The 15,255-nt window shown below is 38.0% G+C and overlaps 1 protein-coding gene across 1 annotated transcript in view; it reads right to left on the bottom strand.

The window, feature by feature from the left end:
- The window catches only part of Fcho2 (FCH domain only 2), a 133,538-nt gene that overhangs the window by 95,232 nt on the left and 23,051 nt on the right, over positions 1-15,255 (bottom strand). Inside the window, exons 3-5 of the mRNA XM_013025285.1 lie at positions 8,591-8,665; positions 6,004-6,145; positions 5,763-5,915 (exon numbers count right to left, since the gene is read on the bottom strand). Coding sequence (XP_012880739.1) covers positions 5,763-5,915; positions 6,004-6,145; positions 8,591-8,665 — 370 coding nt within the window. The remainder of the gene's footprint in view (positions 1-5,762; positions 5,916-6,003; positions 6,146-8,590; positions 8,666-15,255) is intronic.

Raw genomic sequence — 15,255 nt, 5'->3', positions numbered from 1 at the left:
CCTATCTCCAATAAACCACCAGAAAACCGGAAGTGGCGCTGTAGCTCAAGTGATAGAGCGCTCGCCTTGAGCTGAAGAGCTGAGGGACAGCGCCCAGGCCCAGAGTTCAAGCCCCACGACCGACCAAAAAGAAAAAAGAATCTTAACAAACTTAAGAGATGGTACAACGAAAAATAGCCTATTATTTATGAAAATACACATTCCAAAGGCAGTAATGTTGTCAAGAAACAAAGCTGATGTCAAAGAATATTCTGTCTCGGGGCTGGAAAGGTGGCTCAGTGGTAGAGCGCATGCCTTGCATGAGGCCCTGGGTTCAATTCCTCAGCACCACATAAGCAAAAAGAAAAAAAAAGCCGGAAGTGGTGCTGTGGCTCAAGTGGCAGAGCACTAGCCTTGAGCTGAAGAGCTGAGGGACAGTGCCCAGACCCAGAGTTCAGGCCCCATGACCAGACCCAAAAAAAAATTCTGTCTACCATATTCCTAAAAACTAAAAATAGGGTAGAATATTATAATAAAACCAAGCCCAATTAGTTAAAACTCCCAACACACTTTTGTTATTCCAGTTAACTTTTCTGGCCCTTCTAGTGTGATCAGAAAAGAAGAAAGTGGGTTTTAGAAGTTTATTATAATAGAAAGAAGAGGGTGCCAAAAAAGTAAGAAAAGGGAATAGGGATAAAGTTATGAAAAGAAAGACAAACGGGAAGGAAAAAAATAAAAGCATTTCTCAACCACCAGTCTCCGTTCTTCAAGGTGGAATTCCCAGCCTTCCCACTAGACTTGTGCAGCACTGGCCCTTGGCCCAATCCCAAGGCCAAGCAACTTTTGTTTAAACTAAACATACTGCAGAATATTTACATAAAGTAGGTGTTTTTAGCTATTCTGAAAAATCACAGAATCATTTGAAAATCAGTTAATTTGTATTGACCATCGTTATAAAATATAAGTTAATATAAAGTTTTTCATGAAATTGACAAGTTCACAGAAGTTCACTGCCAAAATCTTGTTAGATTAACTATTTCAACATCTTAGCTGAGATAGAATCTTCCCTCAACTTTTTTTTTTTTTTGGTAGTATGTTTTGAACTCAGGGCTTCATGTTTGCAAGGTAGGTACAAACATAAGCCCTGTCCCCAGTCCTTTCCTCAACTTGAATATAATTAAACAAGATTAATTCTTTCCAGAGTTATTATAGGGGGGCTGGGAAGGTGGCTCAGTGGTAGAGCGCTTGCCTTGCATGCCTGAGGCCCTGGGTTCCATTCCTCAGCACCACATAAGAAAAAAGCCAGAAGTGGTGCTGTGGCTCAAGTGGTAGAACGCTAACCTTGAGCTGAAGAGCTGAGGGACAGAGCCCAGGCCCAGAGTTCAGGCCCCACGTCCAGACCCCCCCCCCAAAAAAAAGTTAATACTTAGTTTTCCTTCATTGTTCTTATTTCCTATTATGTTCAACTAAAGCAATGAATTTTTAAATTTTTCCTATTTTTTCAAAATTTCTATCCCTAAAAACAAACTTCTAGTATAATATCACAGTTCTAGTTTTATTACTTAGTAAAAAACAGCAATATACTAAATATGAGAAAGTGAAGAATATCAAAGTAAGTTATACAAGGGATCTTTTCTTCAAGGACTTTTAAAGACTACAACCCTCTGAACAGCAAAAGAATTTATCTAAAGAATTCCAGGAAATGGAAACAAAGTTTTTTGTTGGTGGTGGTATTGTTTTGTTGTTGCTGTTGTCTCATTTTTTTTGGTGGTGGGGGTGGTAAAATGGGCACAGGAATGGAGGGAAGAAAGGTAAACAAATGCATATATACTATATACAAAATGAACTATGAAACTTCTGGGCAGGGACAGGAAGAAAAAATAGAGGAAAAGCAAAGGAAGGAGTGATATTGTCCAAGAAGCACTGTACTTACCATCTGACTTAAGGAACTGTAACAACTCCTTAATAGTAAGTAAGTAAGTAACATAACCAAAACAGAAATTATTTTCTTTCTTCTCCATTTTTCCCTACTTCATCCTATACTAAATAAATCCTTTCTATAACTTAAAGTCATCCTACAATCTATAGGGTGATTTTTAATAACAGTCTAACAAAATTATGTGATCTCATTGGCAAACCCATCTTTACTTGTTTCTTTTTCTAAATTCTACTCTTTTTCTCTATTGCTTATTAAATTATGATTTAGTAATTTATGTTACCTATTAAGACATGGCTTTCAATCACTCCTAAAGATCTGAAAGATTTTTAAAAACTATGACTATGTCCATAATTTTAAAAGTAATTTATTGAGCTTTCTTGTAGCCTTTATTTCTTTTCCCTTTTTTTCAGTGCTGGGGAATCAAACATAAAGCCTTGAACACACTAAGCCAATACTCTACCACCACTGAGCTACATCTCTAGCCATCTTTCTTTTCACAGGTACTATACACGTTAAGATACTTGCACTTCTCAACTTACCATCCAAGCGATTTTCTAACTTCTTATAACTCACTATTTAATCATGTACCTCAGCTCTCCAAGAAAAGAAAAGCTTCTTACAGACAGAAGGGAATATCATGTATTTAGCCTTTAATAACATTCACAGTATCTAGCAAAATGACAAGCTTGGAACTAAAATTCTGACTTGCTATTACATATAAATTATTACATCATAATCTAATTGTCAATCAGAAAAATATTTGAGGAAACTATTTAGGAAAGTATAAATATTCTAATAAAATTACAGCTAAAATAATCAATTTTTATTATAATAATTTATGAACTTCAAAAGTTCAAATAATATTGTTTAAATTTTTCTTGATTATTTTCCAAGTAAACACAAAAGCTGTTTATGGACAATTCAGTAATTTTTTTTTTTTTTTTTACTGACAAAGAATTTATGATGTCATTAAAAATAAAGGATGAAGCTGGGAAGGTAGCTCAGTGGTAGAGCTCTTGCTTTTGCATGCTTTGCATGCCTGAGGCCCTGGGTTCAACTCCTCAGCACCACATAAGCAAAAAGAAAAAAGCCAGAAGTGGCGCTGTGGCTCAAGTGGTAGAGCATTAGCCTTGAGCTGAAGAGCTGAGGGACAGCGCCCAGGCCCAGAGTTCAAGGCCCCACGACCAGACCCAAAAAATTAATTAATTAATTAATTAATTAAAAATAAAGGATGATCACCTGGAAGAAAATTACTCCTTATAGAGCTGTATTTCTAGAATATAAACAAAATAATTATTCGTAACAGCCATCACATAATAAAGGAATTTAAGAGACAGAAGAGGCATGGAATTGGGAGAGGGGAGAATGATGAAAGGGTGATATTGGTGAAGATGAATTGTACTTAAAAACAGATTTGTTGAATGATAACCCTTTGTACAACTAAAGGTAATAAAAATATAATTTTAAAAAAGAGAAAGATGGAAAGAATCTCCTGACATATCATTTCTTCCTTCTATACTCGTCTCTAGAATTCTGAAAAATTTGTTAACCAGGTCTTCACTAAGTCAAAAGACAAAAATAGTCATTTAAAATTTGTACACCAATAGCTAATATAAGTCAACAAAAAACCTGTACACCAGTAATTTTTCATTTTTCCCATATAAAATTATACCATAACACTACTGAGGTAGCTATTCAATTTAACATGCTAATTACTACTACTAACCATAAAATTGTCATCTTTAGCTCAAAGGTTAAAAACTGAATCTAATCCAAAATTATAAGCCAGTTAGTCTCTTTTGGAATATACTCTCTGATATTAACAAAACTAAATTTTTCATTTCCCCTATTTGGAAACATTAAGGAAGAACAAAGGTACTTTTTAAAAGTTCTAATTCTTTTTAACACAAATCAATAGTTCAATAGTATCATTCATAAAATACAGATGTCCTTTTAAACAAATAGCTGCAACACAGGATTGTGGTTTAGAACAAAGGAGGATTCAATATTTATAATAACTATCACAGGGATATAGAAGGAATTTTAGAACTATATAGTAGCAAACACTTTCATTATATTTGCTTTTTATTTTAATGTGCCAGTCCTGGAGCTTCAAGTTGGGGCCCTTAGCTTTTTTGCACTCTACCACGTAAGCAACACCTCCATTTCTAACTTTTTAATGCTTAACTGCAGATAAAAGTCTCATGGACTTTTCTGCCCAGGCTGGCTCAGAACTATAATCCTCACCTATCAGTCTCCCAAGTAGCTTTAGGATAGAGGTTGTGGGCCACCAGTGAAAAGGAAGAATGAAATTTGAAAAAGAATTTGATTCTTGAAGTGTTTTACAAATGACTAAAGGTATTATAAAAAAGGACGTAGGAGCAAATTTAAAATTTACTCATATGTTTTTAAAAGAAACTGCTCTCGTAAGAAATAGCTAAAGAGTAATACTGAATTACTGTCTACACTTTATAAATAGTATGCTAATACTATGAATTCTTCAAGTAGATCTATAGAAACTACAAACCCTAGTAGATTGACCATGTAAAGTCATCACTAAAAGGGAAGATGAAAAATTTGAGGTTTTTTGTTTTTGCTCTTTTTATGGTGCTGGAAATCAAAAGTGGGACTTTGCACATTAGGCAAGTGTTCTACTGAGCTACACCACGAATTCTGGAACTTTTTTTTTTGAGGGGGGGGAGGGAGTCATGGGGCCTGAACTCTGGGTCTGGGCGCTGTCCCTCAGCTCTTCAGCTCAAGGCTAGCACTCTACCACTTGAGCCACAGCACCACTTCTGACTTTTTCTGCTTATGTGGTACTAAAGAATCGAACCCAGGGCCTCATGTATGCAAGGCAAGCACTCTGCCACTGAGCCACTTTCCCAGCCCTGGAACATTTTTTAAATTATTTGTTGCTTTTTATTTTTTCCTTTAAGAAATTTCCAATTTGTTATACATTATATATTTTATATTTTATTATGTTGTATAATAGCTCAAGCCTATTACAATATCATTCCCTAAGTATATCAGATTTGGATTATCTAAGAATTATAATAACATGAGCAGTCAATTTCTTAAGTAACATTTGAACAAAGGGCCTAAATGTATAAGCATGTACTTATGTATTTATGAGTTATGTTTCATAAATCATTTTTAAATTAAGGCAAATAAAAAAATTACAAATATAAACTTCAAGACTTCTTAAATTCTAAAATCCAAACCTTAAAAGCTGGTTGATCAGCTCCCAAAGCCATGGATAGTTTCAAAACAAAGTAGAAAGTTAGTACAAGTATCAACCTTTAGTATACCCTTTTCACAAAGCATATTTAGTTTCTAAAGCAGAAGTGTTCATATTTAACTTTGAAAATACATATAATGCCCTAAAATCCAGATCAAGGCATCTATTTCTTGAAATGTGTTTGTTATCTTCTCAATATATTCTCCAAATTTTAACTTTATGCCATCAATTACAAGGTAGTTCTTTTTTTAAAAAACTGTTTTCTTATACTTCAAATGATTGTAACAAGAGGTTTCTAGTTATCATATCCCTTTATGTATTCAGTGCTTTTTGAGCAGTCATCCCTTCCACCATTCTCAATCATCCCATTGACTCCTTTTCCCAGACTCATTTCATATTTCCTACTTCCTTTATCATGCATGTACATTGAGTATTCTGACTGAATTTTTCCCCATTCCCTTTTTCATTCACCCACACTCTCCCAGTAACCCCCCACTCCAATTAGTTTTAGCTTCTTGATATTCATTTTGTTAAACTGTATGTTGACTAGTCAGAAGGTATTCCACGGAATTCCACGACTGCATGTACTATTTCTATTACAATTACCTTTTCTATTTCTCTTTGTGTAGCTCCTTCCTTTTTCAGACGCTCTTGTTCTACACACTTGGCATTGTAAATTTCCTTGGATTTCTGAAGGGCCTGAGTTATGCTCTGAATGGTTTGAACAGCTTCTAGAGTTCCTGCAACTTCTTCTTTTGTCTGTTTGGCATGATGATTTAACAAAATGAATAAACCAGAAAGGACTTAATATCTAACTAAGCAATACTTTCATGAGAAAAAAAAATACCTTTTTATGAGATTTTACTTGTTCTTCTCCATACTTCTGAACTTCTTTTATTAATTCCTGTAATTTTCTAACAAGATCCAAGTGACAATTTGCTAATTTCTCTGTAGATGTTTTGAATACATCCCACACTGGAGCAAATGTTCTAAGGAAAAGGAACAACATAGAAATAATTCACTAAAAGAAAAAGAAAGGTTTGGAAGTGATGCTGTGGCTCAAAGTGGTAGAGCACCATGAGCAAAAGAGCTCAAGGACAATACCTAGGCCCTGAGTTCAAGCCCCACAACAGAAGAAGAAGAAGAAGGAAGAAGAAGAAAGGAGGAGGAGGAAGAGGAGGAGGAGGAGGAGGAGGAGAAGGAAGAGGAGGAGGGAGGAAGAGGAGGGAGAAGGAGGAGGAGGAGGAGGAGGAGGAAGAAGAAGGAAGAAGAAAGAAGCAGCAGCAGCAGCAGCAGCAGCAGCTGGGCACTGGTGGTTCATGTCTGTAATCCTAGCTACTCAGGAGGCTGAGATCTGAGGATCGCAGTTCAAAGCCAGCCCAGGCAAGCAAGTCCGTGAAACTCTAATCTCTAATAAACCACCAGAAAACTGGAAGTGGCACTGTGGCTCAAGTGGTAGAGTGCTAGCCTTGAGCTGAAGAGCTCAGGGACAGCGCCCAGGCCCAGAGTTCAAGCCCCACAACTAACCAAAAAAAAAGAGAGAGAGAGAGAAAGAAAAAGAAAAAATTTAAAGTTCTAAGATGGAACTACTAGAAATAATAATGAAGACCAAATTAAAATAACAGAAAGACTGGCTGAGAAGGTAGCTTAGTGGTAGAGTGCTTGCCTAGCATGCACAAAGCCCTGGGTTTGATTCCCCAATACCACATAAACAGAAAAAGCCAGAAATGGCGCTGTGGCTCAGGTGGTAGGTAGAGTGTTAGCCTTGAGCAAAAGAAGCTCAGGGACAGTGCCCATGCCCTGAGTTCAAGCCCCAGGACTGGCAAAAAAAAATTTTTTAATGGAAATACTAACAAACTGATCTTGATTTTTTATTTTTTAATCCTTGGTTAATTACTGAATGTATTCCTGTCACAAGTACACAAATGTGGATTAATTTTATGTCAAATATCACAGGTCCTTCTCAATTACATTGCTTTCTATATTGACTTAGTTAATAAAAGCTGAATTAGAAAGTTTATCACTATTGTTAAAAATTAAATCAATCATCAAAATTTTAATTTAAAACTATGAAGTTTCTATTTAAGATGCTTCTCCGAAAGTAAAGTTCCTATGAGGCTAGGTATACAGCTCAGTGTTGAGTGCTTTGTCCACCATTTAGGAAGTCCTAGGTTCCATTAATAATAGTAACAGTTTCTCTGAATTTAACATTCAAGAAGCAAAATTTTTGCATGTGATATTTTATATCTGTATTTAAGAATTATTTAACAGCAATAACTGCTGAAATGTTTGGGCATTATGATTTTCTCTACCTATGTACTTCAATAATTCATTAACAGTGAGGGATGTGACATTCTTTCCTACCAATTCTTTTCCTCAAAATTAAGGATTTATACCTTCAGCAGTCTCAAGTACAACCAAGAATTGGTACAATTATCCTATTTTGGATAGGACTTAGGATGTCCTTGCTTAGTTTAAATTAGCCTGGTTAATAGAGAATCATCTTAATTTATGCTTTGTTCAAGTTCTTGCTTTAAAGTATCTTCACAATAAAACTAATACAAAACAAAAGAAACTGCAGCAATGACTACTAAGAGGTCAGAGAGTGAAATTACTTATCTATTTTTATGTGTACTTTCTGCAAATCACTATATTTCCTAGCCAGTAGAAAAGTGAACTGGAAACAATCATTGTATACAATAAGAGTCCAATGACGCTATTCAAATCTTTTTGATACATTTCCTGATCAGTTCTTTTTTTTTTTTTTTTGTCGGTCGTGGGGCTTGAACTCTGGGCCTGGGCACTGTCCCTCAGCTCTTCAGCTCAAGGCGAGCGCTCTACCACTTGAGCTACAGCGCCACGTCCGGTTTTCTGGTGGTTTATTGGAGATAGGAGTCTCACGGTCTCTCCTGCCCGGGCTGGCTTTGAACTGTGATCCTCAGATCTCAGCCTCCTGAGTAGCTAAGATTATAGGCATGAGCCACCGGCACCCAGCCTTGGTCCCAATATCACTACCATATAGTGATATTGTAGATGCCTTAGTTTGCCAGACCTGAGGCTTGAACTCAGGGCCTGGGCACTGTCTCTGAGCTTCTTTGAGTCAAAGCTCACACTCTACCACTTGAGCCACAGCGCCACTTCGGGCTTTTTCTGTGTATGTGGTACTAAGGAATCAAACTCAGGGCTTCATGCATGCTAGTCAAGCACTCTACCACTAAGTCACATTCCCAGCCCAATGTCTTAGTTTTTGCAAATACACTCTAGGCTGTTTGCAGAATGACAAAATCTCATCTGACACATTTCTGAGCATATGTGGTTAAGTGATTATTGGTATATCTTAATATCACCATACTTATAAACTATTATACCCTTAATACAAACTTAATATTCCTAAAAACCTTGCCTGAATGAACGTAAATTAGAAAGTAACTCACCCAAGCTGTGAATAATTGCTTGCAGATTTTGCTAGTTTTGTCATTGATCTGGAGTATGCTTCTTCTATGGTAGCTCTGTTAAATGAAATTTCATATTAGAGAATCTTGTTTAATGACCAAAAACATATCAAAGTGATCAAAATACAAATAAAGAAGTCAAAAAAGTACAATGAAAAAAAGCTTCTTCAATAATTGGTGTTGGGAAAACTAGACATCTACAAAATTTGATCTCTGTTGTCACCATGCACCAATACCAACTTAAAGTGGAACAAAGATGTCGATGTCAGAACCAAAACTTTGAAACTAGTGCAAGATGGCGTACAAGAAACATTAGAACTTATAGGTATAGGTAGGAACTTTTTGAAGAGTCCCAGGGACCCAGAAAATAACACTAGAGACTTGACAAATGAGATAAATGAGATTAAATCAAAATAAAAAGTTTCTGCACAGCAAAGGTCACAGTTACTTAACCAGAAAGACAGTCAACAGACTAGGAGAAAATCTTTACCAGCAATCTGACGAAGACCTAATATCCAAACTACACGAAGAACTCAAAAAATTAACACGCCCCCCCAAAAAAAGACATAATAAACCAAGCAATAAATGGGCAATGGAACTCAAGAGTTCTCAAAAGAAGAAGCAAGAAATGCTCAACAACACTGGCCATAAAGGAAATTCAAATCAAAATAACTTTGATTCCATCTCACCTTTGTTAGACTGGCCAATATCAAGAATTCAAACAACAACAAACCCGGCAGAGATGTAGGGGAACCCTATTGCACTGCTAGTGGGAATGTAAACTAGTACAATTCTGAAAGGCAGTTTGGAGATTCTTCAAAAGACTAAACAGAGAACTCCCTATGACCCAGCCATACCACTCTTGGCCTCTACCCAGATCATTACAAGTCAGGATACAGTAAAGACACTTGCATATTCATGTTCACTGCTGCACTATCACAAAAGCCAAGTTATGGAAACAGCCCAAGATGCCAATGGAATTTTACTCATCCATTAGAATGAACAAGATTATGTCATGTGCAGGAAAATGGATAGACCTAGAAAAAATCATGCTACACTCAGAGACAAATGGCACATATTTTCTTTCATATGTGGTAGCTAGATCTATACTATAACTGGAGAAGATAATCTGTACAACACTGTAGGCATTCACATACAAACCTCAGATTAAAGGAGGATACCCTTAGGGGAGGAACCCAAAGCAGAAACTCTTCTGAACACACTATCAAAACTAATTCCAAGCCCGGCGCTGGTGGCTCCTGCCTGTAATCCTAACTACTCAGGAGGCTGAGATTTGAGGATCGCGGTTCAAAGCCAGCCTGGAAAGGAAAGACCGTGAGACTCCTATCTCCAATAAACCACCAGAAAACTGGAAGTGGTGCTGTAGCTCAAGTGGTAGAGCACTTGACTTAAGCTGAAGAGCAGAGGGACAGCGCCCAGGCCCAGAGTTCAAGCCCCATGACCGATAAAAAAAAAAACCTAATTCCAGAAAAATGGAAATACAGGTTTTGTACTGTTATTGTTGGAGGGGTTAGTTTGTTTTTGTTTTTTTGCTTTAGCTTTTGTTGTTGTCTTTTTTAGGAGGGGGCAAAGGAGGGGCATAAAAAGGAAGGAAAGGTGAACAAATGTAATCATGATAGTCAGTATACACTATGTAGAAAATGAACTATGAAGGGATAAGGAGGGGAAAATGGAGAAAAGCAAAGAAAGAATGACACTGTTGCCGGGCGCTGGTGGCTCACGCCTGTAATCCTAGCTACTCAGGAGGCTGAGATCTGAGGATCACAGTTCAAAGCCAGCCCGGGCAGGAAAGACTGTGAGACTCCTATCTCCAATAAACCACCAGAAAACCAGACGTGGCGCTGTAGCTCAAGTGGTTAGAGCACTGGCCTTGAGCTGAAGAGCTGAAGGACAGTGCCCAGGCCCAGAGTTCAAGCCCCACGACCGACCAAAAAAAAAAAAAAAAAGAGCTCATAAACTGAGGTTAGTGAAATAGAAAATATAAAAGACGATGAACAAATCCTGTAATTGATTCTTTATAAAAACTACCAAGGGACTGGGAAGGTGGCTCAGTGGTAGAGTGCTTGCCTTGCATGCATGAGGCCCTGGGTTCGATTCCTCAGCACCACATAAGCAGAAAAGGCCAGAAGTGGTTCAAGTGGTAGAGCCTTGAGCTGAAGAGCTGAGGGACAGCACCAGGCCCAGAATTAAGGCCCCACTATGGACAAAAACAACAATAACAAAAAAAAAAAAAAAAACAGCAAAAAGTCAAGTAGAGGCTCAAGTGGTGAATGCCAAATGTGAACAAGCAAGATGAGCAAGTGTAAGGGCCATGTGATCATGGGTGCTGCTGTCAAAATTTTAAAAAAATCTAAATACTACAATAGCTATGTGGATTACAAATTTGTATTTAGAAATGTGTATTTTAAAACCTTTCTGTAAAGATAGTATCAAGCCACACTGGATACACTGGATACCAGAATATTCTATCAATCATATACAAAAATAAATCTCTCACCAATTATTTTCAAGAGAATGAAAAAATGGGGCATACCTTCCATCACTTTTAATGAAGCCAGCAAACCTCAATACTTAAAACCTAACAATGTACCTAACAAGGATCATTAGAGAAAAGAATTTTTCAGGCCAACCTCACTTACAAAAAGATAGCAAAGTACAATGAAATTTCCTTTATACAACTATGATATGCTAATAAAAAGATTTTAAAAGAGCAGGGGCTAGGAAGGTGGCTCAGTGATACAGTGCTGGCCTTGCATGCATGAGGCCCTGGGTTCAATTCCTTAGCACCACATAAACAGATAAAGCCAGAAGGGGCACTGTGGCTCAAGTGAAAGAGTGCTTGCCTTGAGATGAAGAACTCAAGGACAGCACCCAGGCCCAGAGTTCAAGATCCACAACTGACAAAAAAAAAGTAAGAACAAACTGTTTCATCAATATATGAAAAGACTGCCAGGCACTGATGGTTGACATCTGTAATCCTAGCTACTCAAGAGGCTGAGATCTGAGGATCAATGTTCAAAACCAGCCTTGGTAGGAAAGTACATGAGAAAATTCATATCTCTAGTTAACTATCAAAAAGCCAGAATAGAGTTGTTGCTCAAGTCGTAGAGCACTACTCTGGAGCACAAAAAGCTCAGGGATAGACCCAAGCCCTGATTTCAGTCAACTGTACCAGCACAAAAAAAAAAAAAAAAAAGATAAAATATCTGTACTATGTTGAGTTGGGTTTATGTCAAATTTCACTGTAATTTATACTGGGCTATATAGAAGAAGTATAGGGGTATAAAAGAAAAATTACAAATTCCAGATTTACAGGATACATTCTGTTTGTTTGGAGTGTGTTTGTGTGTGTGTGTGTGAGAGAGAGAGAGACAGAGACAGAGAAAGACAGAGACAGAGACTGAGACAGAGACAGAGAGAGAGAGAGGCAGGCAGGCAGGCAGGCAGACAGGCAGGCAGACAAACAGACAGACAGACACTAGGTTTGAATTCTCAGCTTCCTGCTTCCTGAAAAAGTGCTCTAATGTTTGAGCCATGCCTCAACCCTTTTTTTGCTTTAGCTATTACTCAGATAGGGTCCCTCCTACCTAAACCTCTGGATAACAAGGATAAATGGAAAATTATTAGACGTATATCACTATATATGGGGATGTACCTTTCCTAATGTCTCCTTAACTGCTTCCAATAACTTCAATAATGGAATGTAGTACTTTCTATAATCTGTTAGTGAGATTCCCTTGTTTGTGTGAATTCATTTCAGATTTTGAGGGAGATCTTTTGTCAGGAAAGAGTGTCGTGGGAGAACAGCTTGGCATTTAGCTGTGGGCCAATTTATCTATTATTTGACCCTCAGAACCAGAAAAAAAAAATCTATGGAATGTTCATATAGTATACTTCAGATTTCTAGGTTAACTCCCTCACTTATTATTTGCTCAAATGTCTCTATTAAAATATGTTGTTACTGGGCACCAGAGGCTCATGCCTAGAATCCTAGCTATTCAGGAGGCAGTGATCCGAGGATCACAGTTTGAAGCCAGCCAAGGCAGGAAAGTCTGTAATACTCTTATCTCCAATTAATCACCCCTCCACCCCCCCAAAAAAGCCAGACATGAAGCTGTGGCTCAAATAGTAGAGTACCTTGAGCAAAAGAAGCTCAGGGACAGCACCTGAGTTCCAGGACCAGTGTGTGTGTGTGTGTGTGTGTGTGTCTGTGTGTGTGTGTGTCTGTGTGTGTGTCAAAGAAGAACCGCTAGCTAATCTAAGTGTGTGTGTGTGTGTGTGTGTGTGTCAAAGAAGAACTGCTAGCTAATCTAAGAGACCTTTAGAGTCATAAAAGAATAAACTTAATTTTCTTTACTAGACTGCAACAGGAAGGGATTATCTTATCTCACATATAAAGCTAAATAAAAACCACTCAAGGACTGGGATGTAGCTCAGTGGCAAAGCACTTGCCTAGTAAGTACAATGTCCTGGGTTCGATCCCCAGTACCAAAAAACAAAAGACAAAAAAAAAAACACTCAAAAGATGAGCCTAAAGAAATTATAAATGAACTGTAACAAGTGGAAACAAGAGGTTTTCTTATTTACTTTTTGAAATTTTTTCTGATTTTTTTTTCCCTTTTGTCACTGTTTTGATTTCAGTACCTTTTGTCTTGTATGTAAGTTTATCTGATTTAAGTAGAGGAAGGGAAAGCAATGAAATAGTGAGATAAAGGTTGAACTAATTCAGCAGTGATACTCACCAGACACTAGATTGAAAATGAACTATATAACGTAGGGGGCAGGGAGGTAAGAAGGGAAAAAACTGGGAGAAAATGAGGGAGGGGGTTACACTGTTCAAGAAGAAAGTACTCAATACCTGACTTATGTAACTAACTCCTCTGTATATCACCTTTACAATAAAAATTTTACAAAATTTAAAAAGAAATTATAAAAACTTAAAACCAGATAGAACTACACAACTTCACAGTGGTTTCAAGCACAGGTGCATGCCTGATGTTAATCATTTACTATGTCCTTTTGATCACTGAAGTAAAAATCTGTAAGATTAAAAAGGGGGGACCCAAGATGGCGATGGCACAGTAAGGAAATACCACAACTCACTCCAACCAAATAGAGTTCGAGTTCTAAAAGATGGACAACAGCAAAAAGGCAAACACCCAGAGAAATACAGTAAGTGAAAAAAGGAAACAATTCCAGAACCTACACGAAGTCAGAAAATCACAAAGATCCTTCCCCCAACCCCTCACTGGCAGTGCAACTCCGCACCAAGCTGCCAAAGCAGCCGCTGGAAACCCCAGAGCCACAGCAGTCAGTAAAATGCCACTGCCAGTGAGGGGTTGGGTATGCCTCAGCAGAGAATGGAGTGTGTCTGCCCACCAGAATCTAACAAGAGTGAGCCCTACTACGGTCAGACTAACAGCTGGAGGTTGACCCTTCCCCCAACAGAACCAAGACCCAGCAGTCTCAGCCAGCCTAGGGCTGAGAGCAGGCTTCAACAATTGACCTAGGAACCAACCCAGTACCAAGCAAAGACAGCACCTACTGACCAAAACAGAGTTCGGGATTTGTCTCCAACAATCCCTGAATCCTCAGGCGAAAATCACAGTGAAAAATTACAAGATTCATCAACAGTCAAGACAGCAAACATCCCCAAAGGCCAGCAGCCACCCAGGGAAGAATTCCAATGAAAGTGAAAAAGAAATGGAAGACAAATGATACATCCAAGAGGATCAGGCAATGACTCAAGAATTAAAGCAAGAAATGGATCCGAAATTTAAAGAACAAAGAAATGAATTATCAAACAAGAGATGCACTCAAAAATAGATGCAGTGCACACCTCTTTAAGATGAAATTAAGACTTTGAGATATCATAACTGGTTCAATTTCCTCCATGAAAACCACAATGGAAGCCATAGTTAATAGAGTGAATGAAATGGAAAATAGAGTATCAGGTACAGAAGACAAAATGCAGCAACTGGGAAAAAAAGTCATCGATATGGAAAAAACACTTAAACTATGCCAGCAAAGTCCAAGAATAAGCAGACAGCGCCAAGAAATTTAACCTTCCTTTAACTGGGGTTGACAAAGGAGAGGAATGCCAGATCAGAGGGATGCAATACTTATTCAATAACATTATCACCAAAAATGTCCCCAGTCTTAAAAGAGAAAATCTCATCTACATACCAAAAGCATACAGAACACCTATCAAACAGGATCCCAGGAGGAACCCTTCCAGGCACATCACAGGAAACACTAGATCTGAACAATAAAGAAACGATCTTGCACTCAGCAAAAACAAAGATATATACTACAGTGGGAAAAAAAAATCAGAAACACTGCAGATCTTTTGACACAGACACTGAATGCAAGAAAAGCCTGGGAAAGTAACATACGAGCCCTGAGAGCCAATAACTGCCAACCCAGACTGGTATATCCAGCAAAGCTGGCATTCACATTTGACAGAGAAACAAATTTTTAATAGTAAAGAAAAACTTGGGCTGGGAAGATGGCTCAGTGGTAGAGCGCGTGCCTTGCATGCCTGAGGCCCTGGGTTCGATTCCTCAGCACCACATAAGCAAAAAGAAAAAAGCCGGAAGTGGCGCTGTGGCTCAAGTGGTAGAGCG

The sequence above is a fragment of the Dipodomys ordii genome, unplaced genomic scaffold (assembly GCF_000151885.1).
Source record: "Dipodomys ordii isolate 6190 unplaced genomic scaffold, Dord_2.0 Scaffold83, whole genome shotgun sequence".
NCBI classification, from domain to species: Eukaryota; Metazoa; Chordata; class Mammalia; order Rodentia; family Heteromyidae; genus Dipodomys; species Dipodomys ordii.
Note: the sequence above shows the minus strand (reverse complement) of the source record. Positions and strands in the feature narration are given on the sequence as shown.